Source organism: Sminthopsis crassicaudata, chromosome 6 (genome assembly GCF_048593235.1).
Source record: "Sminthopsis crassicaudata isolate SCR6 chromosome 6, ASM4859323v1, whole genome shotgun sequence".
NCBI lineage: Eukaryota > Metazoa > Chordata > Mammalia > Dasyuromorphia > Dasyuridae > Sminthopsis > Sminthopsis crassicaudata.
The window spans coordinates 243,817,324-243,843,839 of NC_133622.1; the positions used below are offsets into that span (position 1 = coordinate 243,817,324).

The 26,516-nt window shown below is 39.7% G+C and overlaps 1 protein-coding gene and 1 long non-coding RNA gene across 5 annotated transcripts; one reads left to right on the forward strand and one right to left on the reverse strand.

The window, feature by feature from the left end:
- Window positions 1-448: 448 nt before the first annotated feature.
- On the reverse strand, window positions 449-6,937 carry UBE2L6 (ubiquitin conjugating enzyme E2 L6). 4 transcript variants are annotated; one of them, XM_074276810.1, is made up of 5 exons: window positions 6,663-6,937; window positions 6,015-6,220; window positions 3,708-3,773; window positions 2,988-3,171; window positions 449-877 (listed from the first exon to the last, which is right to left on the reverse strand). In XM_074276810.1, the coding sequence occupies exons 2-5, from the start codon at window positions 6,180-6,182 to the stop codon at window positions 720-722; spliced, it is 576 nt and encodes a 191-aa protein (XP_074132911.1). In that variant the 5' UTR covers window positions 6,183-6,220; window positions 6,663-6,937; the 3' UTR covers window positions 449-719. The 4 variants fall into 4 exon arrangements, with proteins under 4 accessions (XP_074132911.1, XP_074132910.1, XP_074132913.1 ...); XM_074276809.1 differs by having other exon boundaries at window positions 3,678-3,773; window positions 6,663-6,932; XM_074276812.1 differs by lacking the exon at window positions 6,015-6,220 and having other exon boundaries at window positions 6,663-6,931.
- Window positions 6,938-12,881: 5,944 nt separating this feature from the next.
- Window positions 12,882-25,316, forward strand: LOC141546746 (uncharacterized). Its single transcript, XR_012483407.1, has 4 exons — window positions 12,882-13,021; window positions 15,734-15,881; window positions 19,451-19,578; window positions 24,513-25,316. It is a non-coding gene; the product is annotated as an uncharacterized LOC141546746 (long non-coding RNA).
- The last annotated feature ends 1,200 nt before the right edge of the window (window positions 25,317-26,516 follow it).

Genomic DNA, 26,516 nt, shown 5'->3' on the forward strand with positions numbered 1-26,516 from the left:
CCCTAGGAACACAAGTGAAGAATGGCCCACTTCAATTTTTGAAGATATAGATTTCAAATTTCAGCTTTCTCTTCCCCAGGTGGTCATCCCAACTCCCTCAGTCATAGAGCTACCTTTGGAGTCCCTGTCGGATCAAAATGCTTCTTTCTATAAGACCCCTTACCCAGAAGAAGCATAGATCCATGGGAGTTTAAAGTTGATTTACTTTGCAAACAGGCTTCCGTCCCTCCCCTCAGGGAACTTGTTGTTTATATTTGTCCTTTGTTCTGGGACCAATGACATGAGGGAGGTTTTGCCATCCATGCAAGGTCACCAGCTTCGATTTCTCCTCTGGAACCAGCTGGGTCTCAGTTTGTCTGAAGCAATGCTTATTCAGTGATTTAGGCTAGGTAAGAATTGAGGCAAAGAATGGCCTCTCTTACCTAATCGAAAAAAAAAAATCCAATCTGGAGGGAAAAATCCTAAGGGTTTTTAATCAAAACAGAAATAATTGCAATGAAACTTTCCCCAGATATCATTTACAGGTACCATACCCATTCCCATCATACCCAGGCTGATCCTTTAAGATCTTTCTGGCTCCTGTAGTCCATTTTCCTAAGGCCAGACCTGGAAACTAGAATCAAGAAAGCCATTCCAACCCAGGAGAACAGGTCCACTCATCAGACAAGTGGTTCTCTGGGGAAAAGTCAAGTACAGGAGAGGGGAGGAGACCATTAGAATTATTGGCTAGTAGTTCTCTCTTCCCCAAACTGGAGAGTGAATTCCTTGGCATTCTTCATGAACTGCTCTGGGTTCTGAATGTACAAGTCAGCAAGCTCTGCCCGGAGAGGTAGATCTTGGTTGAGCGTGTTCACCAGCAAGTTGAGATCCTCCAGCACTGGGGAGCAAATAATAAATAATAATATATAATATAAATAATATAAATTAATATTTATAGATATATACTATCTATATACTATACTACCAGTGAGTTGAGATCCTCCGGTACTAGGGAGCAAATAATAAATAATAATAAATAATATATAATATAAATAATATAAATTATTATTTATAGATATATACTATCTATATACTATACTCTCAGTGAGTTGAGATCCTCCGGTACTGGGGAGCAAATAATAAATAAAAATAAAATAATAAATAAATAATATGATATAAATAATATATTATAATATGTGATATAAATAATATTACATATTATTTATAGGTATTACATAATATTTATAAATATTAATAAATAAAACAGCTTATTTATAGATATATACTATATTTAAATATTAATAAATAAAAAACTTATGATTTATAGATATATACTATCTATAAATATTAATAAATACAATAATATAACTTATTTATAGATATGTACTATCTATAAATATTAATTTAAATAATTTTTAAGAGTTTGTTAAATGCTTATCATATGTCAGGCACTGTGCTAAGTCTTAGAGATGCAAATAAAAAGCTCCACAGCCCTGACCTTAAGGAGTTTCCATTCTAATGGGAGAGACCATATATTTGGGGAAGTGAAAGTAAAGGAAGTGTTTTGCTCTGAGAAAGACCCAGGAGTCAGAATTGAGCAAAGAGACATTGGCAGAGGGATAGACAGTGGCCTCCCAGTCCTTGAGACAACCATTCCACCATATTATGGTCAAATAAACTTGTGGTATATGAATACAACGGGATATTTTGGGGTCATAAGAAGCAATGACTATGAAGGACTTGAGGAAATATGGCAAAATTTGATTAGCTAATTGCAAGTGAAAAAAGCAGAACTATGAGAACAATTTTCGCAGTGATTGTAAGATGAAACCAAAAACACAAAAAGGGAACTGAATTAAGATTATATATGCCATCTCATTTGGTTCTAAAGATCTTATTTTACCATTTTAACATATATTGGATTACATGCCATCTAGGGGAAGGGAGGGAAAATGGGAACATAAGGTTTTTTTAAGGGTCAGTGTTGAAAAATTATCCTTGCTTATTTTATTTATTTCTTTTTGCTAAGGCAATTAGGGTTAAGTGACTTGCCCAAGGTCACATAGCTAGAAAGTATTAAAAGTTTCTGAAGTCAAATTTGAACTCAGATCCTCTTGACTTCAGGGCTGGTGGTCTATCCACTGCACCACCTAGCTGCCCCTTTGCTTATGTTTTAAAAACAAAAAACTCCGATTGGTTCCAAAGATTTGATGATGAAACATACTTCCTTTTGTCAAGAAGTGGTGGACTATTGTTGCAGAATATTGTATATGGTGTCAGTCACACACTATGTTGGCTTGTTTTAGTTAACTGTTTTTCTTATAGTGGAGGTCCTGTGCAAAGTGGGATAGTATTGGGAAAGGGTAATAGTGTAAAAAACCAAAAAGCATCAGTGAAACTTTATTTTTCTTTCTTTTTTCTCCCTGAGGCAATTGGAGTTAAGTGACTTGCCCAGGGTCACACAGCTAGGAAGTGTTAAGTGTCTGAATCTAGATTTGAACTCAGGTCCTCCTGACTTCAGGGCTGATGTCTATCCACTGGACCACCTAGCTGCCCCGAAACTTTCTCTTTTTTTTTTTTTTTTTTTTTTTTTTTTTTGAGGCTGAGGTTAAGTGACTTGCCTAGGGTCACACAGCTAAGAAGTGTTAAGTATCTGAGATCAGATTTGAACTCGGATCCTCCTGAATTCAAGGCTGGTGCTGTATCCACTGCGCCACCTAGCTGCCCAAAAACTTTATTTTTCATAAAAAGCAAAACTAACCTAGAAACAACCGGGAATTGTTCCAGACTATTCAGTTCCACCCAGTTGAGGACCTCATGATCCTTTTGTGACCTCAATGTGCCTTCCTATTATTATATTATATTAGTAGATCCCTAATTTGATCCTTGCCTCTCAAATTCTACCAGTTCTAACATGACCCTCTTATCAGATAAGTCTGTCCTTCCCCCTGTGTCACTCCCCAAAGAAAGCCCAGTCCTCGGAGGATGGCATAAGCTGTGGAGCCCACCTTGATGGATTTTAGAAGAGATCATCCACTTCTCACTGATGCTGGGCAGGCACATCTCTCCATTCTCAGTCACATTGGTGTGATATATCTTGGTTATGAATTTCAGATGGGGAGGGCTTAAGGGATAGTCACGGGGAAAAGTGATTCTGAACTTGAAAGCTCTAAGGTTGTAGGGTTCTCGGTCCTAGGAGAAAAAAAAGAAGACAGAGGTCATCTCTCTCCATAGTTCATACCATGCAACTGAGTCTGTTTAGGACTAGAGAATAAGACTTTAAAAGTCATCTCCTCATTGTACAGATGGTCAGGGGACACAGTGGGACTGGTCCAAAGTTCTATAAGTGGTTAGTAGCAGCCACAGGATTGCAACCCAGCTTCCCAATTCAATGCTCTTTCTACTACATCAAGTTGAAAAAACAGGGAGCAATTGAAACCCAAATCCACAGCACCAGCCACCCTCTTCCACCTCTGGAGTATCCAGTCTCAGGTCCAATTGAATTGGAAGTGATTGTTGGGTTTGTGGGAATAAGAATAATGTCAGTACCCCACATCTTAAATTTTACCAAATATTTTCCTCACAAGCCTGCCAGGTGATTGAATAAGGATAAATATCTCCACAGGAAACTGAGGCTTAGGGACGTAGAGTAACCTGGTCAAGATTACACATCTGGGAAGTGCTACATCTGGACTCACCGGGAGGAGCACGGCATTCCATATAAGTACATTGGAGTTTTCACTGCATAGGTCCCGAAGGTAAGGAGGAAGGTTTTCCTGAAGCGCTTCCAGTTCCTGTAGGATTAATACCAAGAGAACCACTATCTTCACCTTCTCTCTTCAAACCCCTCCATCTTCACAAACAGCCTTCTCTTGGATGGGGCAGTGGCAGGGGAGGGTCAGACTCAGCCCTCTTGGGGAGAGGGAGAGGGACCAAAGTAAATAGTAGCCAAAGAAGATCTCCAAGTCCCCTTCTGTCTAGAAAACTTATGGTCATGTCACCCAGTTCAGTGTTGCTATCATTATTTTTTTTAATCTTTTGTGATAATATTGTATTTTATTTTTCTGAATATATTTGTAAAGATAGTTTTCAACATTCATTTTTGTAAAATTTTGTGTTCTAAATTTTTGTCCCTCCTTCCCTTATTTCCTCCCTCTCAAGAAGCAAGCAATGTGATAGGGGTGAAATATGTGCAGTTCTTTTAAACATATGTTCATATTTATCATGTTGTATTAAAAAACAATCAGACCAAAAGGAAAACAAAAACAAAAAGATGAAAATATTATGCTTCAATTCACATTCAATCCCCATAGATTTCTCTCTCTGGATGTGATTGACATTTCTCATCCTAAGTCTACTGTTCCCATCATTATTTTAAAAAAGGATAAGGTAATGGATGGAATTAGATGTGTAGGCAAACAAACAAACAAACAAACAAACAAACAAACAAAAAAACTAGGCTCAAATTCATAAGCATCAATCCTGAGGATCCTTCTGGCAGTCCGAGAGAGGAAGAACATTTGCTGCAAGTTTGAGAGTTCCTTTGCAGGAAACAGAATAAAAACCCAAACTAGAACCTTGCACTCCTGTTCTTTGGAAATCAAGGGAAATCAGCTGATTTAGAAGAATAGAAAGTGAAACTGGCCATTTTGGCCCTGCATCCTTGCTACTTCATTCCAATATCCTTAATACAGTTTCAAAATAGAGGAGGAGGAGGAGGAAGAGGAAGAGGAGGAGGAAAAGGAGGAAGAGGAGAAGGAGAAGAAGGAAGAGGAGGAGGAGGAAGAAAAAGAAATGTTTATATGTCTTTAGCTATTAATAACCATGTTAAAATGAAAACTAATTATTTAAAATATTTATTCAATGAAAATAACAATAGTCCTAGGCTAACCAGTTAGTATTCTTTTATGGAAAATAATTAATTTTCTAAATAAAAAAATTTTAATGAGGATTTACAGTTTTATATATACAAATTTCTTTAATGACTAGCTTAAGAGAAGACTGCTGCTTAACTTAAGCTTAACTGTTTCTTCATTCAATCTGTTGTGATCTGGTGTTTCAGTTTAAATATATGAAAAATTCTATCTTGGGACACATGGACAGATACATAGCTTTAAAAAGGAAGGATTATTTGGATAGTCATAGAACATCTTAGCATTATTATGAAAAAAAAGTTCTGATCTTTCAGTTCCCTTGAAAGGATCTTTCCCCAAAAAACGTCTTTGGACCACACTCTGAGAAGTCAAGGCCTAACAGGTTAAAAAATTTGCTCAGGGTTATACAGCATGTGGCTGAGATAGGATGTGAACCCTGATGTTACTGATTGAGAAGTCAGCTCTCTACAGCATTCCTTAACAACAACTACTCCCCTCCTTCACTACTGCTACTACTGCTACTAATACTACTACTATTGCTACTGCTACTACTTGTTACTACCATTACTACTCTCACCTGCTGCTCCTACTATTACTGCTGTTGCTACTGCTACTACTGTTGCTGCTGCTGCTGCTACTACTTACTGCTACCACTACTATTGCTACTACTACTACTCATTGCTAGTACTACATGCTACTGTTGGTACTACTACTACTATTGCTACTGCTACTACTTGCTACTACCACTACTGCTGCTGCTACTATTTGCTGCTACCACCATTATTACTACCGTTACTACTACTACTTACTGCTACCACTATTACTGCTACTACTACTACTCGTTGCTAGTACTACCTGCTACTGTTGGTACTACTACTACTATTGCTACTGCTACTACTTTTACTACTATTATTACTGCTGCTGCTGCTACCATTACTACTAGTAGTAGTACTACTTTGGGATCCCTTTAAGGTTGCCCACGTATTTTCTCCTTTGTAGTAAATGCCAAAGCTGAGCCGGAACCTCCCTTGTCTGCCCGCTGCGGGCCAGGATCGCAGCCCAGGTGGTCCCCAGGGGGACGGTGCCAGCCCAGAGCTGTGGTTGTGCGGAGGGGGACTCTCCCTGGAAGTCTGACCCACCCGGTCACTCTCTTTAACTCACAGCGCTGGAGGACTGGGCTCTAGAAGGCTTTGGGGGGACAAGACGGCGGTCTCCATCTCTGCAGTAACTGAAGCCCAGCCTCGGCCCTCTCCCCCGGGTCAGTCCGGAATTGGGACGGGAGGTCCGGGAGGCAGCCTTTCTCAGCCTCCAGGGCGCTCCCCCGCACATAGGAAGCCGGTACTTGCCAGAAGCAGATTACTTCCAAGCTAGGAAACGAAACCGAAAGAGGCTCGGAGGCGGTCTGAGCTCCCGCCCGAGCCCAGTCTCTCCCCGGGCAGCGGTGGGGGTGGGGGGATGGGGGAAGGGGGCGAGAGGGGACCAGCGACCACCGCGGGAGTCCAGCTCCCGCCGCCCCGCCCACCTCGAGCCCGCTTCTCGGAGGAGGGGATGCTCTCAGCAGGGAAGGGATGGACGACGAGAACCGAGCCCAAGCCCAGGGAATGGTGCGCCCGTCCAGTGCACCGGCAGAAAAGGGAGCCCAAAAGGAGAGCAGAAGGAGGGAAGAGCGGTGCATTGGGGGGCGGGGGCAGAGGCTCGGAGCTGGGAGGAGGGAGTGTCAGAGAGTAGGTGCCCTGGGGCAGAGGGAGCCCCTGAAGCCTCGGGGGTGGGGGGCACGCCCCCCCTCCTGCCCCGCTCACCGCAGCTTACCTTCGCAGCGCGCTTGCTCGCTGTCATCTCCTGAGATGAGAGGGGCTAGGACGTGGGGCTTGTGGGCGGGTTGCCTTGCCAGCCGACTTGCTCCGAAACAGAAGTCGAGAACCGAGTCCCAGTTCTGCCTCCGGGGATCCTCTGGGTGATCTTGGCTTTAGGCCTCTCTTTCTTCCTTTCCTCTGTTTCCCTGCCGGTGACAAAAAGGACTTGACTGGGATTCTCTCTGAGATCTCCCGGCCCTTTGGGGATGATGACCCGCCTCTTCCTCCCGGGCACCGCCCCCCCCCCCCAAGTCCTGGCAGCAGGGACACAGCTGGGCGGAGAAGACACCCAGCAGCTCCGGAGAACTAGCTGCCACATCTGGGGACAGCGGCGGAGTGGAGCTGGCAAGGGCCTCCCTCACCTTGGCAACGAATAGGAGAGGCCCTGAAAAGTAATAAAGTCTATAGTATTCCCTCTTTACTCAAGAGGTAGGGGTCCACGGGTGTGTGAAGTTGCAGTACTGTCAGACGGAAGATAAGCTCATTGAATTGGACAAACGTTTCTATTTATTTTTCAATCTTTGCTCCCAGAAATGCCCCTCATCTTTGATCATATTAAATTAAAAAGTTTTCGCACAAACAAAATGAACAGAAACAAGATTAAAAGGAAAGTACAAAGCTGGGGGAAAAATCTTTACAACCAGTATTTCTGATAAAGAATTTTCTAAATATTTCTAAAATATTGAAATTTCTAAATTTAAATTTAAATCGCATTTCTAAAATATATAAAGAACTTTGTCAGATTTATAAGAAAATGACTCATTCCCCACTTCATAAATGCTCAAAAGATACGAACAGACAATTTTTCAGGTGATGAAATTAAAGCCATTTCTAGTGATAGGAAAAACAACACTCTAAATTACTATTGATTAGAGAAATTCAGATTAAAATGACTCTGAGGTACCACCGCACACCTCTCAGATTAGCTAAAATGACAGAAAAAATTTGGAGGGATATGGGAAAACTGGGCACTAATGCATTGTTGGTGGAATTGTGAAATGATCATGTCGCACAAGAAAAAAAGAGAAGCAAAATAAAATCCAAACAACAACAAAAAGTGAAAATGTTATGTTGTGATCCACACTCAGTTCCCACAGGCCTCTCGCTGGGTGAGATGGCTCTCTTTATCACTGAATAATTGGAACTGGTTCGAATCATCTCATTGTTGAAGAGATCCATGTCCATCATAAATGATCATCATAAAAAAATCTTGTTGCCGTGTACAATGTTCTTCTGGTTCTGCTCATTTCACTCAGCATCAGTTGATGTAAGTCTCTCCAAGCCTCTCTGAAATCATTCTGTTGGTCATTTCTTACAGAACAATAATATTCCCTAAAACTGACACTTTCATATTTTTGGAACACACAGTAAGGATTGTACATGAAGCACAGTTCTTTGCTGTTTAACATTATATGCAATATGTTATTTTTCTTTTTAAGCACTTATAAGTTCAATAGCTAACTTTCAAAGCACTTTTATTTGTCTTTGATTCCTTCTGGACTTCTGTTCTCCTCTTCTCATTTGGGGTGGTGGGTTGGAAATGTTCCTATCCCTAACCAGCCTCTTTCCATCCTCATGGAGAGGAAGGGAAGGCAAACCCAAATATTCACAGCCAAACAAAATACATTTTCCCCCATTGGCTATTTCCGAAAGTACATATCTTATTTTGTATCTTAAATCCATCATCTCTGTCAAGAGGGGATTAGTTAGTGTGTTTCAGCACTAGTATTTTGGAATTATAGTTGCTTATTACATCAATCAGAGTTCTTAAATCTTTCAAACTTATTTTTCTTTATACTGTTGTCATTGTATAAATTGTTCTCTTAGTTCTGCTCATTTCACCCCGTATCAATTCATACAAGTTTTCCCAGTTTTCTCTAAAATGGTTCTGCCATTTGGTAGCCATGTGCAAATCATTTAAGCTCTCCAAGACTACAAAATATTGACAATAAGTTCTAACACCTCATGGGGGCCTTGTGATAATGAGGTTTTAACAACTTCCATTTCTTCATCTCTTCCCAAAGCACTATTTTCCCAATGGACCTTAGAGTTAAGCAGGGTGGATATTATGCTGTGATGTTTTAGACCCATTGGGGCAGCTAGAGGATTGCAAAATATCTCAGATCATCTTACTGGATCCTCCCACAAGCCTGTAAGATATGAAAGCTATTATTATCTCATTTTGCAGATGTGGAAATTGAGGCTGAGATATATAAAGTAATATAACTAACTCAGGGTTACAAGATAGAGAAGCAAGATTCAAACCCAAACCTATTGTGGATCAGATGTCAGTGTCAAAGAATCTGCCTTCAAATTCTCTCTCTGCTACTTTGTGCTTATGTGACTTTGCACAAATCACTTCAGTTCTGTGAGGCTGTTTTCTCATCTGTGATATGAGGATGTTGGATCACATTACCTCTGAGGTCCCATCATCCCAAATGTGGACTGCACCTTCAGAATTCTTTTCCAAGGGCTTTAACAATTTTTGGTCCCTGTCTCCTTTAGATCTCAGCAAAAACTTCCTATTCAACATGAAAAATAAATAAATTCTATTGTTTGTCATGTACATATATATAAGAAATAAAATAGAAATTAAAGTGGTCTTTATAACATTTTGTATTATCAATTTATTCAATCCACACACTTTTCCCATTAACTGCTACTTTTGAAATATTTCAATGGCATATTATAGTTCTTGAGGGGCAGGGTGGTATGTGGATAAGGAGCTGGCCTCTAAAGCAGGGAGTATTGGGGTCAAGTCCTTCTTCAGAGAAAAATATTGTCCGTGTAACCGTGGATGAGTAAGTCCCTTAATTTTCAAGTGCTGCAGGATCCTTTCTAAAACTCTTAAGTTGTAGAGAGTGTGCTGATTTGTATTTGTAGAGGGAATTTCCTTATTACTGAGTTTTCCAGACTATTGAAATTCCAGGCCCAGTCTATATCCTTATCCCAAAATAATTATCAGATATTCCATGTATCCCAAACTGGAAACTCTTGCTAATAATGCAGGATAGGAAACCATGCCATCTCTTCCAGGTGAGAAATCCAAAACTAAGAGAGTTGACTAACTCGCCTAAGAAAGATGTGAAGTAGGTTTCGATCCCAGAACCTGTGCTCTTCACATATCACTACACTGAGTTATTCTATGTGAAAGTGTTTTGGAAAAAAAAATCTATCATAGCATAAAAGATGAAAATGAGACTTTCATAAAACCCACTTCTGACATTTAATTGTGTAACTGTGGGCAAAACACTTAGCACTCTGAGTCTTAGTTTTCTCATCTGTAAAATAGGAATATTGAATAGTATGCTCCCTAACTCATAATTAGAAATGGAAGGGACCTCAGAGGTAGTCTAGTCCAATGTCCTTATACCTGATATATAAATACCTTATAGTTGGGGATATTGAGAAACCAGGGGAAAATGGCTTGAAACCCATTTTCCTGTGTTTTTGGAACTTAAGACTATTGTCTTAAGCACATTGAGTAAGAAGAGCAAGGCTTCAACCTTGCTTTAAATCCAATGCTTTTTTTTTTTTTTTAAGAAGTTCTGGGGCTACTAGGTGGTGCAGTGGATAGAGCACCAGCCCTACAATCAAGAGGACTTGAGTTCAAATCTGATCTCAGACACTTAATACTTCCTGGCTGTGTGACCCTGGGCAAGTCACTCAACCCCAGTTGCCTCAGGGAAAAAAAAAAAAAAATTCTGACTGGGTGTTATTTTTTTCTAATTAAAAAGCATTTCCTTTCTCTCTCTCCAACTGAAAAAGAAAACTAGTAACAACAAATTCTAGTAACAAATATGCAGTTAAATAAAACCAATCCCCACATTGGCCATATCTCAAATGTATGTCTTCTTCTGGATATTAGTCCTTTCCCTTTCTATCTTGGTGGTTAGTGAGCTTCACTGCTCTGGAAATCATTGTAATTCAGAGTTCTGAAATCTTCTGTTATTGCTGTTGTAGGATAAATTGGCTTACATAAGTCTTCCCAGGTTTCTCTGAAATTATCCCTTTCATCATTTCTTATGGCACAATAATATTATATTCATGTAATGTAACTTGTTCATTCATTCCACTGTTGATGGACACCCTATCAATTTCTAGCTTTTACCACCATAATTGAGCTGTTACATATGCAAATGTATGTATATATGCACACACACACACACCCAAATGTTCGTGGGGACTATTTGTGTCTGACCTGTGGCAGAGCATTCTGAGCTTGCATTGGTCTGATTAGCTACAGAAAGACACACTGTAACTCAGCTCTACCGTGGTAATGTCATTTTGGTCCTCTTGGAGAACAAAGGACCAAGATGACAATAAAGAATCTCTGTCTCTGTCTCTCTCTTTCTGTCTGTCTGTCTGTCTCTCTGTCTCTGTCAATTTTCTCACAAACTCATTTTCCTTTTTCGTCAACTTCACCAAGGAAGAACTTCAGAGATGTTTTCATCTATACTTGTCTACTTCATTGGTGATTCAGAGCTCTTTTTTATATGATTATTGATAACTTTAATTTCTTCTCTTAAGAACTGTTCTGCACTTCCCCCTTCACCACTTCAATATAGTCTGATCTCTCAGAGGGTAGGGACAAATTTTTTGTTTTGTTTTGTTTTTTTGAAGAGATTTTTTATTTAAAACTTTTTTTATTTTCAAAATATAGGCAAAGATAGTTTTCTAGTTTTAACCTTGCAAAACCTTGTGTTCCACATTTTTTCCTCCCTCCCTTCCCCCCACTCCCTCTCCTAGATGGCAAGTAATCCAATATATGTTAAACATATGCAATTCTTCTATACATATTTGTACAATTATCACAAGAAAAATCAGATAAAAAAGAGGAAGAATGAGAAAGGGGGAAAAAAAGCAAACGTCAATTCTTCTATACATATTTGTACAATGCTCACAAGAAAAATCAGATAAAAAAGAGGAAGAATGAGAAAGGGGAAAAAAAGCAAGCAAACATCAAAAATGTTTATGTTATGATAGATATTCATTTCCCACAATCCTCCTTCTGGATGCAGATGACTCTCCTCATCACAAGTATTGGAATTGACCTGAATCATCTCATTGTTGAAGAGCCATGTCCATCGGAGCTGATCATCACATAATCTTAATGTTGCTGTGTACAACATTCTCTCGGTTCTACTCACTTTACTTAGCATAAATTCCTGTAAGTCTCCCCAGGCTTCTCTGAACTCATCCTCCTGATCATTTTCTATAGAACAATAATATTCCATAACATTCCTATACTATAACTTTCTCCAGCGGATGGGCATCCACTCAGGTTCCAGTTCCTTGCCACCACAAAAAGGGCCGCCACAAACATTTGTGCACATGTGGGTCCTTTCCCCTCCTTAAGATCTCTTTGGGATGCAGACCCAGTGGAGACACTGCTGAATTTTGATCCACTTTTCTATACACTTTGGGGTATGCACAGTTTGATATCCCCTTGGGCACAGTTTTAGATTGGTTGGATCAGTTCACAACTCCACCAACGATGTATGTGTCCCAGTTTTCCCACAACCCCATTCCTCATTCTCTTTTCCTGTCATAGCCAACCTGAGAGGTGTGAGGTGGTACCTCAGAGTTCTTAACTTGCATCTCTCTGATCAATAGTGATTTAGAGCGTTTTTTCATATGACTAGAAGTGGTTTTAATTTCTTCACCTGAAATTTGTCTGTCCATATGGTAGGGACGGATTTTGTTTTATTCTGTACCCCCGATACTTAGTCAGTCAGTCAGCAAGTGTATCTGGCTCATTCAAAGCAGTTAATAAAGACTTAAAGAAAAAATTTTCCCTGAAAGAAGAGGTGAGAAAAATGCATCTGCTTCCTTCATTGGAGAAGAAAAGGAACAGTGACTGTGGACTGTGATCTATTGCTCGGTGGTGCAAAGGGGGAGCCAGGGAAACTGTCACAGGAGAAGGCGCTTATGCTAGGGCAGAAGGGGGGAGTAATTTGCTCCGGCGGGCCCCCTGGCACCAGCTCCCGCCTCCTCTGCTGCTCATCCTCCCTCGCTTGTCGCAGGAAAGAGCAGCGTGGGGGAGGGCTGTCAGGAGGCCGGGCGCTGCCTCGATGCCGGGAGCTGCGGAGTTAATTTCTGCGCATCCCCTCCGTCTCCTGCGCCCCACATCGCAGGGAGGCCACCCGGGCGACCGGATGCAGAGGAGCATTTCCTGTTCCAGCTCCCGCAGCCGAGAACAGCATCGGCGGCTCCTGCTCAGGGGCTGCTTTTGGCATCCGCTTTATCGGCTCCCGGGGGCCCGCACTTACAGGACTCCCTGCCTTCCGCCTCCTCACCCGCTCCCCCCTTGCGGTAAGCAACGCCTCGGGCGCTGGGCAGAGGGAGATCGGGCCGGCCGCGAGCCCAGGAGCTGCGACAGGGGGTGGAGAGCGGGCCGGAGCCGAGTCCTTGGCCGGGAGGATCAGAAGGCGGCGGGGGGCGGGGGGGCGGGGGCGGGGGCGGGGGCGGGGGCGGGCCCTTCCCATCCTTTTTCCAAGGGGCCCTGGCTGCCCGGCCCCTCTAAGCCCCTTATTGTCCAGGGATTTGCGTGCGCTCGCACAGCTCATTCAGCCAAGTGGAGCCCAGGGCTCCGCACTCCCAGACCCCGGGCCTTGCTCCTGGTACTGAAGCATGCAGGAAGAGATCCACTTAATGAATCCACAGGAGAGTGGGCCCGGATCATGGATGGCAGAGCTGGGGAGGGGCCTTAGAACAGAGGATCCAGAGTGACAGAGCTAAAGAGGGGCCTTAGAACAGAGGATCCAGAAAGGAAGGGTTGGGGAGAGGCCTTAGAACAGAGGATCTAGAGTGACAGAGCTAAAGAGGGGCCTTAGAACAGAGGATCCAGAGTGACAGAGCTAAAGAGGGGCCTTAGAACAGAGGATCCAGAGTGACAGAGCTAAAGAGGGGCCTTAGAACAGAGGATCCAGAAAGGAAGGGTTGGGGAGAGGCCTTAGAACAGAGGATCCAGAGTGACAGAGCTAAAGAGGGATCTTAGAACAGAGGATCCAGAAAGGAAGGGCTGGGGAGAGGCCTTAGAACAGAGGATCCAGAAAGGAAGGGCTGGGGAGAGGCCTTAGAACAGAGGATACAGAAAGGAAGGGCTGGGGAGAGGCCTTAGAACAGAGGATCCAGAAAGGAAGGGCTGGGGAGAGGCCTTAGAACAGAGGATCCAAAGTGACAGAACTAAAGAGGGATCTTAGAACAGAGGATCCAGAAAGGAAGGGCTGGGGAGAGGCCTTAGAACAGAGGATCCAAAGTGACAGAACTAAAGAGGGATCTTAGAACAGAGGATCCAGAAAGGAAGGGCTGGGAAGGGGCCTTAGAACAGAGGATCCAAAGTGACAGAGCTACAGAGGAATCTTAGAACAGAGGATCCAGAAAGGCAGAACTGGAGAGGGGCCTTAGAACAGAGGATCCAGAAAGGAAGGGCTGGGAAGGGACCTTAGAATAGAGGATCCAGAGTGACAGAGCTAAACAGGGATCTTAGTACAGAGGATCCAGAAAGGCAGAACTGAGGAGGGGCCTTAGAACAGAGGATCCAGAAAGGCAGAGTGGGGGAGGGATCTTAAAGGATCCAGAAAGGAAGGGCTGAGGAGGGACCTTAGAACACAGGATCCAGAAAGGCAGAACTGGGAAGGAACCTTAGAACAAAGGATCCAGAAAGGCAGGGCTAAGGAAGGACCTTATAATAGAGGATCCAGAATGGCAAAGATTAAAAAAACAAAAACATAAACAAAACAAAACAAAACAAAACAAATAATGTCAGAGTTAGGAGGAACTTTCGAACCCAGAACCCAGAATGTCAGAGCTAAAAGAACCCAGAACATTAGAGCTGGAAGAGAGACCTTAGAACCCAGAACCCAGAATATCAGAGTTGAGGACGGATCTTAGAACAAAGAACTCAGAATGTCAGTGTTGGGGAGGGACCACAGAATATCAAAGACAAGTGGAAGTTTACAAAATGAAATGTTAGAAAAAGCTTTAGGGCATAGAATAAGAGTTGGAAAAGACATTAGAATGGGGATTCTATAGACCCTGTGAACAGTTGTTCTGGAGTCTATGCGCATGGTTAGGAAAAAAAAACCTACATCTTGATTTTCACTAATTATAACTGAAATCTAGTGTGGTCTTAAAAGTATGATTGTTAAAGGAAGTCCATAGACATTAACAGACTGCTAAAATAATCTGACACCCAAAAAATAAAATAAAAAGTTTAAAAACTGAATCCTTAGGACATAGAAATACAATGTCCAAAGTGGAAAGGACTTTAAAATATATTGATGACCAGAACTGAAGGAAACTCAGAAATCACTGAAGGTTCAACCCCCTCATTTTACAATTAGGAAACTTGAGGCTCAAAAAAGAAGCGATTTGCTCACAAGCATCAGAGCTAGGATTTCAACCCAAATTGTCTGACAGGGCCATTAGGTGGCGCTGCAATGGATAAAGCGCTGGGCCTGCAGTCTGGAAGCGCTGAGTTCAAATTTGACCTCAGATGCGTAACGGTTGGGTGACCCTGAGCAGGTCACTTCACCCTATTTGCCTCAGTTTCCTCATCTGTAAAATGAGCTGGAGAAGGAAATGGCAAACCATTTCTTTGCCAAGGAAACTCCAAATGAAGTCATGAAGAGTTAGAAATGGCCGAACAAAAATGAATTGCCTGATGATTCATGAACCATTCTTTTTACAAAACCACATGGTTTCTCTCTCAAAAACACTGGGCTCTTACAGTTCTGGATTGGGATGCCTGGGTACAACTCTCACTAATTAGCCTAACCTTGAGAAAGTCATTTTAAGTTTTCTATGCCTCGGTCTTCCCATCTGTAAAATGGGAACTATTTTGCTCTACCTACAACATGTTGCCATTCACATCCCCTTCTCCATATTTTCTCCTTATAGACCATTCCTTTCTTTCTCATCTCAACCTTTGTTCTCTCTTCTTTCCGGACTCCCCTACTCTCCCTTGCTGCCTCCCTTGACCCGATTCATTTACTCCTGTCTTTTTTCTCTATCCTTCCCTAGATACTGGGCCCACTTTCCCTGACGATGCTAAAATCTGAGGATGTAACCGTGTACCTCTCCGAGGAGGAATGGCCACAGCAGATCACAATTTAAAGAGACTTCCACGGGAATGTTATGCAGGAGCATTAGTAAATCCTTCTGTGTTTGGGTGAGGTGGTGTCTTCCTTAGTGACGGAACTTAATTTTATCTATTGGCTAACATAATTTGGGGGCAGATGAAAACTTTGGTCTCCTTTTCCCAGCCCAATCTACACGTTCTTCCCCAAGAGCAGACTCAAAGATCAAAGATAGCCCAGGAATGAGGCTGGTCTCCACTGGGTCTGTACCTTCTTATCCATCAGATAATTTCCCATAGATGAACCTTTTTTTCCCCTAAAGGGGAAATAGCCTATGAAAGGGGCAGCAAGATGGTGCATGGATAGAGCACCAGCCCTGAAGTCAGGAGGACCCGAGTTCAAATCTGGTCTCAGACACTTAACACTTTCTAACTGTGTGACCCTGGGCAAGTCACTTAACTCCAATTGTCTCAGGAAAAAAAAATTAGTCTATGAAAAAAACTGCTGTAAATTGTGTATAAGAAGCTGTTCTGTTCTGTTCCAAATGTTTGAAAGTATTAAGAAAAAATTGTGGGGTTGGGAGGAGGGATCCTAGGAAGCCCTTTAAGCAGAGAGGGCCAAATAACTTATAAAATTGTAGCAGCTGTCAAGATGAGTTAATGAGTAATTTAACAACTGTAAAATTGTGTGTTTTAACTTTGTTGTGGTCCCTCGTTACCATCCCTACTATAAGAAACCATAACAGACAAGAGAGAATGAGATCAAGCATAGATGGTCCCCCAGATGCCCTGTGCCTCCCTTTGTGCCCCACCCCCTGTAATTTCTGTCCTGGCTGTAAAGAAGAAAGATCAAAGTAAAAGAAACAATTTAGAAGTCTAGTCAAGGAGTAGAGAGTTGACTTTTATGGATAGATAATTAGAAATAACAACAGAAGACAGATGCCTTTGGGTTGGGGGGGGGACGATAAAGCAAAAGAAAAATCTTGCTCCTTAAAGTTTTGAAGGCTGGGACAGAACAAGCTGAAGAGGCAAATTTTGAAATGAAACATTGCCAGAGTGTGTTCAGAGCCTGGAACCATGGCTAGAACTTCAAGGAGAAGCTTATTTATCTGACCAAGCATCTGATCTTGAGAAATGATTTTGGTTGATTTCAAAGGCAGCTAACTTTAGCTAGCTTAGCTAAGCTTACTGTTTAGCTTTGAAAAACAAACCCAGGAGTAGTTTAAACTAAGGAAAGACTGAATTAAAGAAGAGTGTTGTGATTAAAAAGGAACTATCTATGATTTAATATTTTATTTCTTTAATTTTTCTTCCATCTCATACTTTAGTTGTAAATGTAGGTAATTAGCATTTAATTGAAAATCACATTTTTATTCTCACAAAGCTAGTATATATTTCTCTAAAAAAAATCCAAATCTAATGGTTTCACCCAGTATGTTCTCTCAGATTCTTCTTAAATATAAAAGCTTATTGTAAATGGGAATTGTTTTGCTTTTTGTTCTTGTAGCTCCAGCACCTGGCAATATGCCTGGCTTATAGTATTGATAGGTGTTTAATAGATATTTGTTGATTGATTAAATGATGCTTGGGAAAAAAAGTAGGAGACTTGCTGTCTACCTGATTACAATGATTAGAATTACAGGAATAGATCCATGGAAAAAAAAAATAACCAGTCTCTAGGGTAAGAATTTTAACCCTCAAAACAATGAACTTGTTTTCTTTTTTTTTTTTTTTTAATGTTTAAAATTTATTTATTTATTAGTGAAAATGTTTGAATCATGTTGGGAGAGAAAAATTGGATCAAAAAGTAAAAACCACTGAAGAGAGGAAAAAAAAAACAGAAAAAAAGAAGTGAACATGGCATGTTGATTTACATTCAATCACCATAGTTCTTTTTCTGGAGGCAGATGGCATTAAAGTACTGAGATTGCTTTGGATCACTAAACCACTGAGAAGAACCAAGTCTTTCATCATTGATCACACCGCAATGAATGTGTTTTCTGGAAAATATTTTGTATTTCAATATAATTGATTTTGTTTGTAATATTACATGTCCTAATTTACACATTTTAACTTGTCTCCAGTTTCTTCCCACTCTAAGACATTCTCCAAAAGTGATTTTCTGAAAGTACAGATATGATTACATTACTTCCTTCTCAATAAACTCCAGTGGTTTCCTGTTACCTCCAGGATCACGTACAAAATCGTTTCTCCATCATACAAAACCCAAAACCTCACTCCTGCCCCCCCACCCACCATCTTTCTTACACATTATATGCCTCAACAATTCTCTTTGATCAGATGACCCTGGCCTCCTTGCTATTTCAGGAACAAGACATTCCAACTCTGGGCCCCAGGCATTTTTCTCTGGCTGTTGTCCCCCTTGCCTGGAATGCTTCTCATCTCCCCCTCCTGCTTTCCCCGCCCCTCCATCAAGATCCAGCTAAAATCTCACCTTCTATAAGAAATCTTTCCCAACTCCTTTTAATTCTAGTGCCTTTTCTCCATGAATTATTTCCTCTTTTATTCTATAAATAGTGTGTTTGTACATATGTGTTTGCTTCTTGTATCTCTCATTAGATGAAACCCTTTGAGGGCAGAGAGTGACTTTTGCTTTTATTTTTTTGCATCCTCAGCATTTACCAAGCTACTTGGCACATTGCAGTTGTATAATAAATGTTTACTGGATGACTGCCTGAGGGTTCTTAGATCTTGGTTTATTGCCAAAAGAGTCCATGACACAAAAAAAGATTAAGAACTTTAAGATCTAGGAAGATATACTTGACAAAGGCAGTTTTTTCTTGTGATAGCAAAGAAGCACTCTCTAAACAGAGTTTTTGGGTTTTTTTTTTGTTGTTTGTTTGTTTTGTTTTTTTGTTTTTTTAAAAAGAAAAAGAAAATTCAGCAAAATCACCAAATACTGATACAAACACATCACAGGCAATATTCCACATCTGAACCATCTTCCCTCTATAAAACTAATTAGGAGAAGATCTCTTCTCATATCTCTTCTTTGGGGATCAAGATTGTTCCTTATAATGTCCTAACATTAATTTTCAACCAAAATTTGATCTTCAATTAAAAATTCAAATGAAAATTTTCAAGTTCATTGCTATTTAAAATTTCAAATGAATTTTAAAATATTCATTTGTCATAACAAACTCAAATAACTTTTAAATATCCATTTAAATATGAAAATCAAAATTACTTTTCCAGTATTCATTTCAATTTTTTTTTTTGTTGTGGTTCTTTACATTTCCATTAGTGTAGTCATTGTATATATTGTTTTCCTTTGTCTGATCACTTCATTTTGCATCATTTCATGACAGTCTTTCTATGCTTTCCTGTTTTCATCACATTCATCATTTCTTATGGCATACAAATATTCCATTATATTCATGTATCACAATTGGTTTAGCCATTCCATAATCAATGAGCATCTGCATGGTTCTTAGTACTTTGCTACCACAAAAAAAAAGTGTTGCTAAAAATATTTTGGTTTATACAGAACCTTTGTTTTTGTCATTGATCTCCTTGGAGTATATACCTAGCAGTGGAATCCCTGGGCCAAAGAATATCAACAATTTAGCCACTTTTAATTTACATAATTCCATATTGCTTTCCAACTATTATTTCTAATAGTTTATTCTTCCCATTTGTAGATATCTCTTCTCAAGTCAGACCTCATCACTCAGATGGAGAAAGGTGAAAAAACATGGAATTGGGAAGGTGCCAAAAAAACAAAAGCTCCCAAGGGACTCCCCAGCTGGAACAGAACTTGGGAGACCAGGTGAGTCCTAATAAATCTCCGAGTATTCCCTTCTGAGTCTCGCTTCCACCTGTTGTCAAACACTATTACCTCAGATTCTAGGTGGCCTAGATCAACTATTATAACGCTGCTCCCATTCCCAAACTTTCCCATTAAATTCAGGCAAAATTAGTTTGTTTTTTTTTCTCCCCTAAAGAGGATGCATAATTTGGATCTACAATAGGATTAGCATTCTATTCTATAGTACTCAATTCTCAGTAACACATGTTAGAAAGGATGCTGAGAAACAAAAACTTTCTGAGGTGAGAAGTTAGGAAGGTGTAATGACTGTCTCTATCTCTATCTCTATCTCTGTCTCTGTCTCTATCTCTGTCTCTGTCTCTCTACACACACACACACACACACACACACACACACACACACACACATTTGTGTGTGTATTCTCTGCTTTGTAAGCATTATTTAAAGCTCCTCCATCTCCTTTTCACTGACTATGGACATCACCCAACATCTTGTAGTCTCCCTTCTTTTTTTACTCTACATTATTTGGGTACATGATCTTGTTAGCTCCCATGGGAGTAATTATCATCTCTATGCAGATGATTCTTAGCCTATACGTCTAGCCATAGTCTTTCTGCTGAACTACCGTCATACAGCTCCAATTGCCTCAGACATCTTGAATTAGATATCCTACAATCAGCTCAAACTAAAGCAAAATAGAACTCATTCCCTTTCCTTCAAACCTTCCCTATTTCTAAATTCTCATGAAGATCGAGTGTCACTATCTTTCTATTTATTGAGATTTGCACTTTTAGCAGGATTCCTCAGTTTTACCCCACATACATTGCCAAACTTATCCTTTCTACCTTCACAATATCTCTCTCCTACACATCCTCTTCTGTCCCTTCACATAGCTAATTCAGAACCTCATCACTCCTCAACCAGGCTACTGCAGGTGTCTCCTGATCTCCTGATCTTTTGCTTTTTTTTTTTTTTTCTTGAGGCTGGGGTTAAGTGACTGGCCCAGGGTCACACAGCTAGGAAGTGTTAAGTGTCTGACATCAGACTTGAACTCGGGTCCTCCTGAATTCAGGGCTGGTGCTCTATCCACTGCGCCACCTATATCCTTCCCACTATAATCTATCCTCTATTCAACTGTGAAAATGATTTTTCTCTTTTCCTCCAATATTTTATTTTTTCCAAATACATATAAAGATAGTTTTCAACATTCACTTTTGTAAAACTTTGTGTTCTCAGTTTTTCTCCCTCCTTCCCTTACCTCTCTCCAAGACAGCAAGCAATCTGATAACAGGTTAAACATGTGCAGTCCTTTTAAATGTATTTTCATATTTGTCATGTTGTGCAAGAAAAATCATATCAAAAGAAAAAAAATAAACAAAAACATGAAAATATTGTGCTTTAGTCCACATTCAGTCCGCACAGTTCTCTCTGTGGGATTTGTGGCATTTGTCATCCCAAGATTATTGGAATTGCCTTGAATTATCACATTGTTGAGAAGATCCAAATCCATTATAGTTTGATGATGATCATCCCATCATCTTGTTGTGGGCTGTAAACAATGTTTGCTTGGCTCGGCTTACTTCACTCAATATCAGTTCATGTAATTCTTTCCAGGATTTTCTGAAATCAACCTGCTCATTTTTTATAGAAGAATAGTTTTCTATTACCTTCATATATTATAATTTATTCAGCTACTCAGTTGGGCATCCACTCCATTTCCAGTTGTCAAGGTGATTTTTCTAAACATAGATATAATCACATCATCTCCCTAATCAATGAGCAGCAGTGGTTCCATATCATCTCTAGGATCAAATATAAACATATCTTTGACACTTAAAACTCTTCATTAGTTGACTCATTCATATCTTTCCAATTTTTTATATATTACTCCTCTCCATATATCTTATGATCTAGTTATATTCATCTACTGGGAGTTCCTCAAACATGACATTCAATCTCCAAGCCTTTGCACTAGGATCCCTTAAACCTGGAATACTTTCTCTCACCATCTCTGTCTCTCAGTTTTCCTGGATTCCTTCAAGACTTGACATAGCTTATCTTATGCAGGAAGCCTTTCCAGGTCCAACCAGATGCTTATACTTTCTCTTTTCAGATTGCCTTCATTGATTTTATATATATATATATATATATATATATATATATATATATATATATTTATATATATATATATTTATGTATATATATATGTGTGTGTGTATATATATATATATATGTATATATATATGTGTGTTGTACATGTTGTCTCCTTTGTTAGAATGTACTGTCCTTGAGGATTTTTATTAAGCACCTACTATATGCCATACACTCACAATATAATAGGAGCCAAATGTATATTTCTGTCTAATCAATAAGAAATTAGTCATGTGCTCTAGTTAGAGAATCATAAGAGGCATTCTTATCAAAGGTCATAGTTGTGTGACTTTGATTTCCTCATCTATAAAACGAAGAGTTTGATTAGATGAGCTCCAGATCTAGATCTCTGATTGTATGTTTTTCACAGATCTAGATCTTTGATTAAATGTTAGTGATCTTTCCCATTCTTTCCAGATCTATATCTCTGATTATATGTTATCAGTCTTCCAGGTTCTTTCCAGGTCTAGATCTCTGATTATATGTTATCAGTCTTCCAGGTTCTTTCCAGGTCTAGATCTTTGATTATATGTTATCATTTTCACACCCTTTCCAGTTCTAAATTTCTAATTATATGTTATTGGTCTTTCATACTTTTTTTCAGGTCTAGATATCTGATTATATGTTATTGGTCTTCTATGTCCTTTCTAGATCTAAATCTCTGATTATATGTTATTGGTCTTTCATACCATTTCTGTCTCTAATAATCATCAGTTCTATCATCAATTCCCTAAATGCCTATGAGGTTTTTTAAAATACAATAAAAATGATACATACAAACATAAGGGATAGCTCCATAGATAGACAGACCGACTGACAATCCTTGCCCCCCTGGAGGTTTATTAACTAAGAAATATAAATTTGCTATGGATATAACACACAAACAGCAGAACACAGACATGAAAGTAAGAAAGAATTCACTGTTGAAGCATTTACGTCATAGACCACCCAAGGTTGAATGTCTGTTTGAGGTAAGCAATAGGGGTAATTCATCCTTGGATAGAGACCAGAAAAAGGGCTCAGCATATAAAAGAATAAAAGCCATTTCTTGTTAAATAATATGGTCAAAGGCTATGAACAGGTAACTTTCAAGGAGAAAATTCAATTTATCAACTACTAAAAATTACTAAGAAAAATAAACATCAAAGCAACAGCTCAAAGCGTCAGATTGTCAAAATTGATCAAAGAAGAAAAATAGCTAGATTGGAGAAACTAAATTACTGTCAAGACAAGACAATAAAAATTAATTAAATTTGTATTGTATGTCAGGCCCTGTGCTAAAGGCTGGGGATCCAAAAACAAAATAAAAAAGGCAAAAAAAAAAAAAAAACAGTACTTTCCTTCAAGGAACCCATAATGTAATGGAGGAGATATACAGGATAAGTTGCAGATAATCACAGAGAGAAAACACCAGAATTAAAGAATGATTAAGAAAAATGTCTTGCAAAAGGCAGGAGTTTAGAATCCAAGGAAAATGTAAAGAAAGAGAGAGAAAGAATTCCAGGCACAAATGGAACAATGAATGCAACTATACCTTTAAAGCCACTAAACTGTCTATACCCTTTAGTCTAGTAATAGTAGTGCTGCTAACATCTTACCCTAAAGATGTTGATGACAGAAATGGATATGTATAAGAATATTAATGATGTAGGGGAAAAAACTAAATAAAAAGAATATTCATCACAGCACTGATAGAAAACTGGAAACAAAATAGGTATCCACCAACTGAGGAATGACTGAGCAAATTATGGGGCAGATAAATACAATGGGGTTTTAGTATGCCATAGGAAATGATAGATATGATGGATTCAGAGAAATTTGGAAAGCTGTGCTTAAATCGATGCTGAGTGAAATTGAACCAGGAGAATAATGTATGTGATGATCATAAAAATGATGTTGGGAAAAACAGTTTTGAAAGCAATCAGGACTCTGCCCTCCAAAAGTAATCAGTCATGAATATAAAAGACTAAAGAGGAAATATATCACATATCTTTGTTCAAAGAATTGGTACTCTAGTGGTACAGAAGGAGTTATTCTCTGACGTGGCCTTTGTGTTGATTTGGTTTTACTTGACTATATATATTTGTTATAAGAAAGAATTCTAGTGGGGTAAGGAGTTGGGGAAGGGGGAGTTATGTTAGTGTGTAGAGATAAACAATGGGAGAGCATTGATTTTTTAAAAATCAATTAAAAATCTTCTAAGCATCTTTGAGAGTTTTAGGTCTAGGGAAGCAAGTCTAGAGAAACTAGAAACTCTCTTCTGATCATATGATTATATGTTTTTAGATGCAAAGGAGTTTATAAACCATTAAATCTAACTTCATTTTCAGATGAGGAAATTGAGGTTCAATGAAATTAAGGGACTTTTCCAAGGCTCGTTACAGATATATTAAGAAAGGATGGATGACCACTCAGATATTCATTGATATTTTTGCTGAATTCTTCCCTATTATAGAGTATTATTGCAAAAAAAAAAAAAAAAAAAAAAAAAAAAGAAGAAGAACTTGGCTTTTAAAATTCTTATAATTATTAAAAATTCTCATAATTATTTTATATATCAGTAGTAAAAAGTAGAGCTGAAATTAAACTCAAATCCTCAAACACTAAGTATATCATTTTCCCAGGCATTCATACTGATCAATCTGAGAAGGTTCTGTACTTTACCATGTCTGAAAAGGAGATGGGATTTGGTATTTCTCTTTTTTTAAATGTTTCCTGACTAGCAATTATTTGGCAGCATTCATGAGTTTACCTATCTCAATTTATTCATCTCTTCATTCCAGCTGAAGACTGGAGAAAAATGAGAATGGTTATGAGCTGAAAGGTCTGGAGTGTGAGTACTCTCAAGGGATGTGCACAGGAAGATCCCAAGAAGAGAAGAAACTTCCTGGATTAATGGAAAGACCCATGTGAGTCAGTGAACTTCAGAAAAGCAGCGGGGCAAAAAGCAGCAGTTAGGAAACAGGCAGAACAAATTCATCCCCAAGATCTGGGGAACCTCATTGTAATTGACCCTAAAACTAGATCAAGTTTTGAGAAAGCCTGTCTTTAGTGAATATGGGAAATCTTCAGTCAGCATTCCAATCTTTAAAAAGTATCCCATAATCCCTTCAGGGGAGAATGCTACAAGGGTGTGGATTGTGGAAAAGGGTTCACTTTGCAGATATTTGTACTGTTAACATCTCCTGGCAGGGAGGAAGGAAAACTCCCAAAGTCCTCTAAAAACCCCTGAGAGCGGGAGAACCTTTAGTAAGAACTCTAAAGTTGAAACATACAAAAAGGGCAAGAAATCCTACTTTCTATCTTCCACTGAGTGTGGAGATCGGTTCAGTGTGAAAGTTCCTCCTTACCCACCAAAGAAACCACACGGGAGAGATACCCTATAAATGCCTCCAGTGTGGGAAAAGCCTTACTCATCATACTAAAGTCAAAGAACCCACACTGGAGCAAAACCATATATACAGTCAGTTCTGCTAGAACTCTTGTTTTGAAAATGGGACTTTGTTCCAATACGATTGAAATATTAGGCAGCACTTTGAGCATCATACTTGCTCATGCTCAATTTGATCCATGAAAAAAAAAAAAAAGGCAGAATGCAGAAAACTGCATCGAGCTGAACTGAACCGTGGAGGAACAACACACACACATCTTACCAGCTTCTTCAGCTCACTGTGTATTATCCTATAAGATTGTGTTTTGCTGTGTTGTTTTTTTTTCTTCATTTGTGAACTTTTTTCTCCCTATATATATAAAAATACTCATTCTACATCCCAACCATGTCTAAGTCTAAGCGTCCTGACTCAAACCCATCAGGCCATGGATGCAAAAGAAAAACTTTCAGTATTGAGGAGAAGCTTGAAATAATAAAGCGTTTTGAAAGAAATGAGAGAACATGTGATATCGCCAGAGCAACGGGCATAAAGGAGTCCACGTTGAGGGCCATCAGGGACAATGCTGTGAAAATCAAAGAGACTTCTATGACTGGGGTAACCACAATTTCCTCCAAGTCAGTGAGAATCAGGCCTAAAGAATTAGCCGAGATGGAAAGATTGCTGAGCATATGGATCGAAGGGAAGAAATCAAAAACCACCTTTCTCACGGTCAAAGGGAAAGCGCTCTCCATATACGCGGACCTTAAGCGGAAGTCCCCCAATCCTGCGGAAGTGGCCCCCTTTAGGGCCAGCTGTGGCTGGTTCAGTGGTTTCAAGAATCGCTATAATTTCCAGAACCTTCAATTCTCTAGCGAAAGCTCTAGTGCGGAGCACAAAGCTGCCCGGGAATTTCCAGCGATGGTCCAGAAATTAATTAAAGAAGAAGGCTACACGTTGGATCAGATTTTCAATTTTGATGAAACGATTATCTATTATAAACGCATGCTTGGGAATTACCGCATCTCGAGGGGGGAAAAATCCTCCCTTGGACAGAAGGCTTCGAAGGATCGCTTAACTGTGATGTTCGGAGCCAACGCCAGTGGAGACTTGAAGCTGAAACCGGTGGTAATTTATCGCTCGGACAATCCGCCGGCCTTAAAAGGAATCGTTAAAGCCAGCCTTGGGGTCCATTACAGATACAGCAAGAAAGGATGGATGACCACTCAGATCTGCATCGATATTTTTGCTGAGTTCTTCCCAGTTATAGAATATTATTGCAAGAAAAAGAACTTGGCCTTTAAAATTCTCATAATCATCGACAACGCACCGAGCCATCCTCCGACGATTGCCGAACTCAACCCCAAAGTCAAATTCGTCTTTCTCCCTCAAGAAACCACCTCCCTGATCCAGCCCTTT

Excerpts from the sequence above, each read along its gene's own strand:
- UBE2L6 (XM_074276809.1), bottom strand. The coding sequence starts at position 6,182 with ATGTGCGGGGGAGCGCCCTGGAGGCTGAGAAAGGCTGCCTCCCGGACC. Across the intron at positions 3,774-6,014 it reads GAGCCCAGTCCTCCAGCGCT|GAACTGGAAGCGCTTCAGGA; the intron begins GTGAGTTAAAGA and ends TTAATCCTACAG. Across the intron at positions 3,172-3,677 it reads GGAATGCCGTGCTCCTCCCG|GACCGAGAACCCTACAACCT; the intron begins GTGAGTCCAGAT and ends TTTTTCTCCTAG.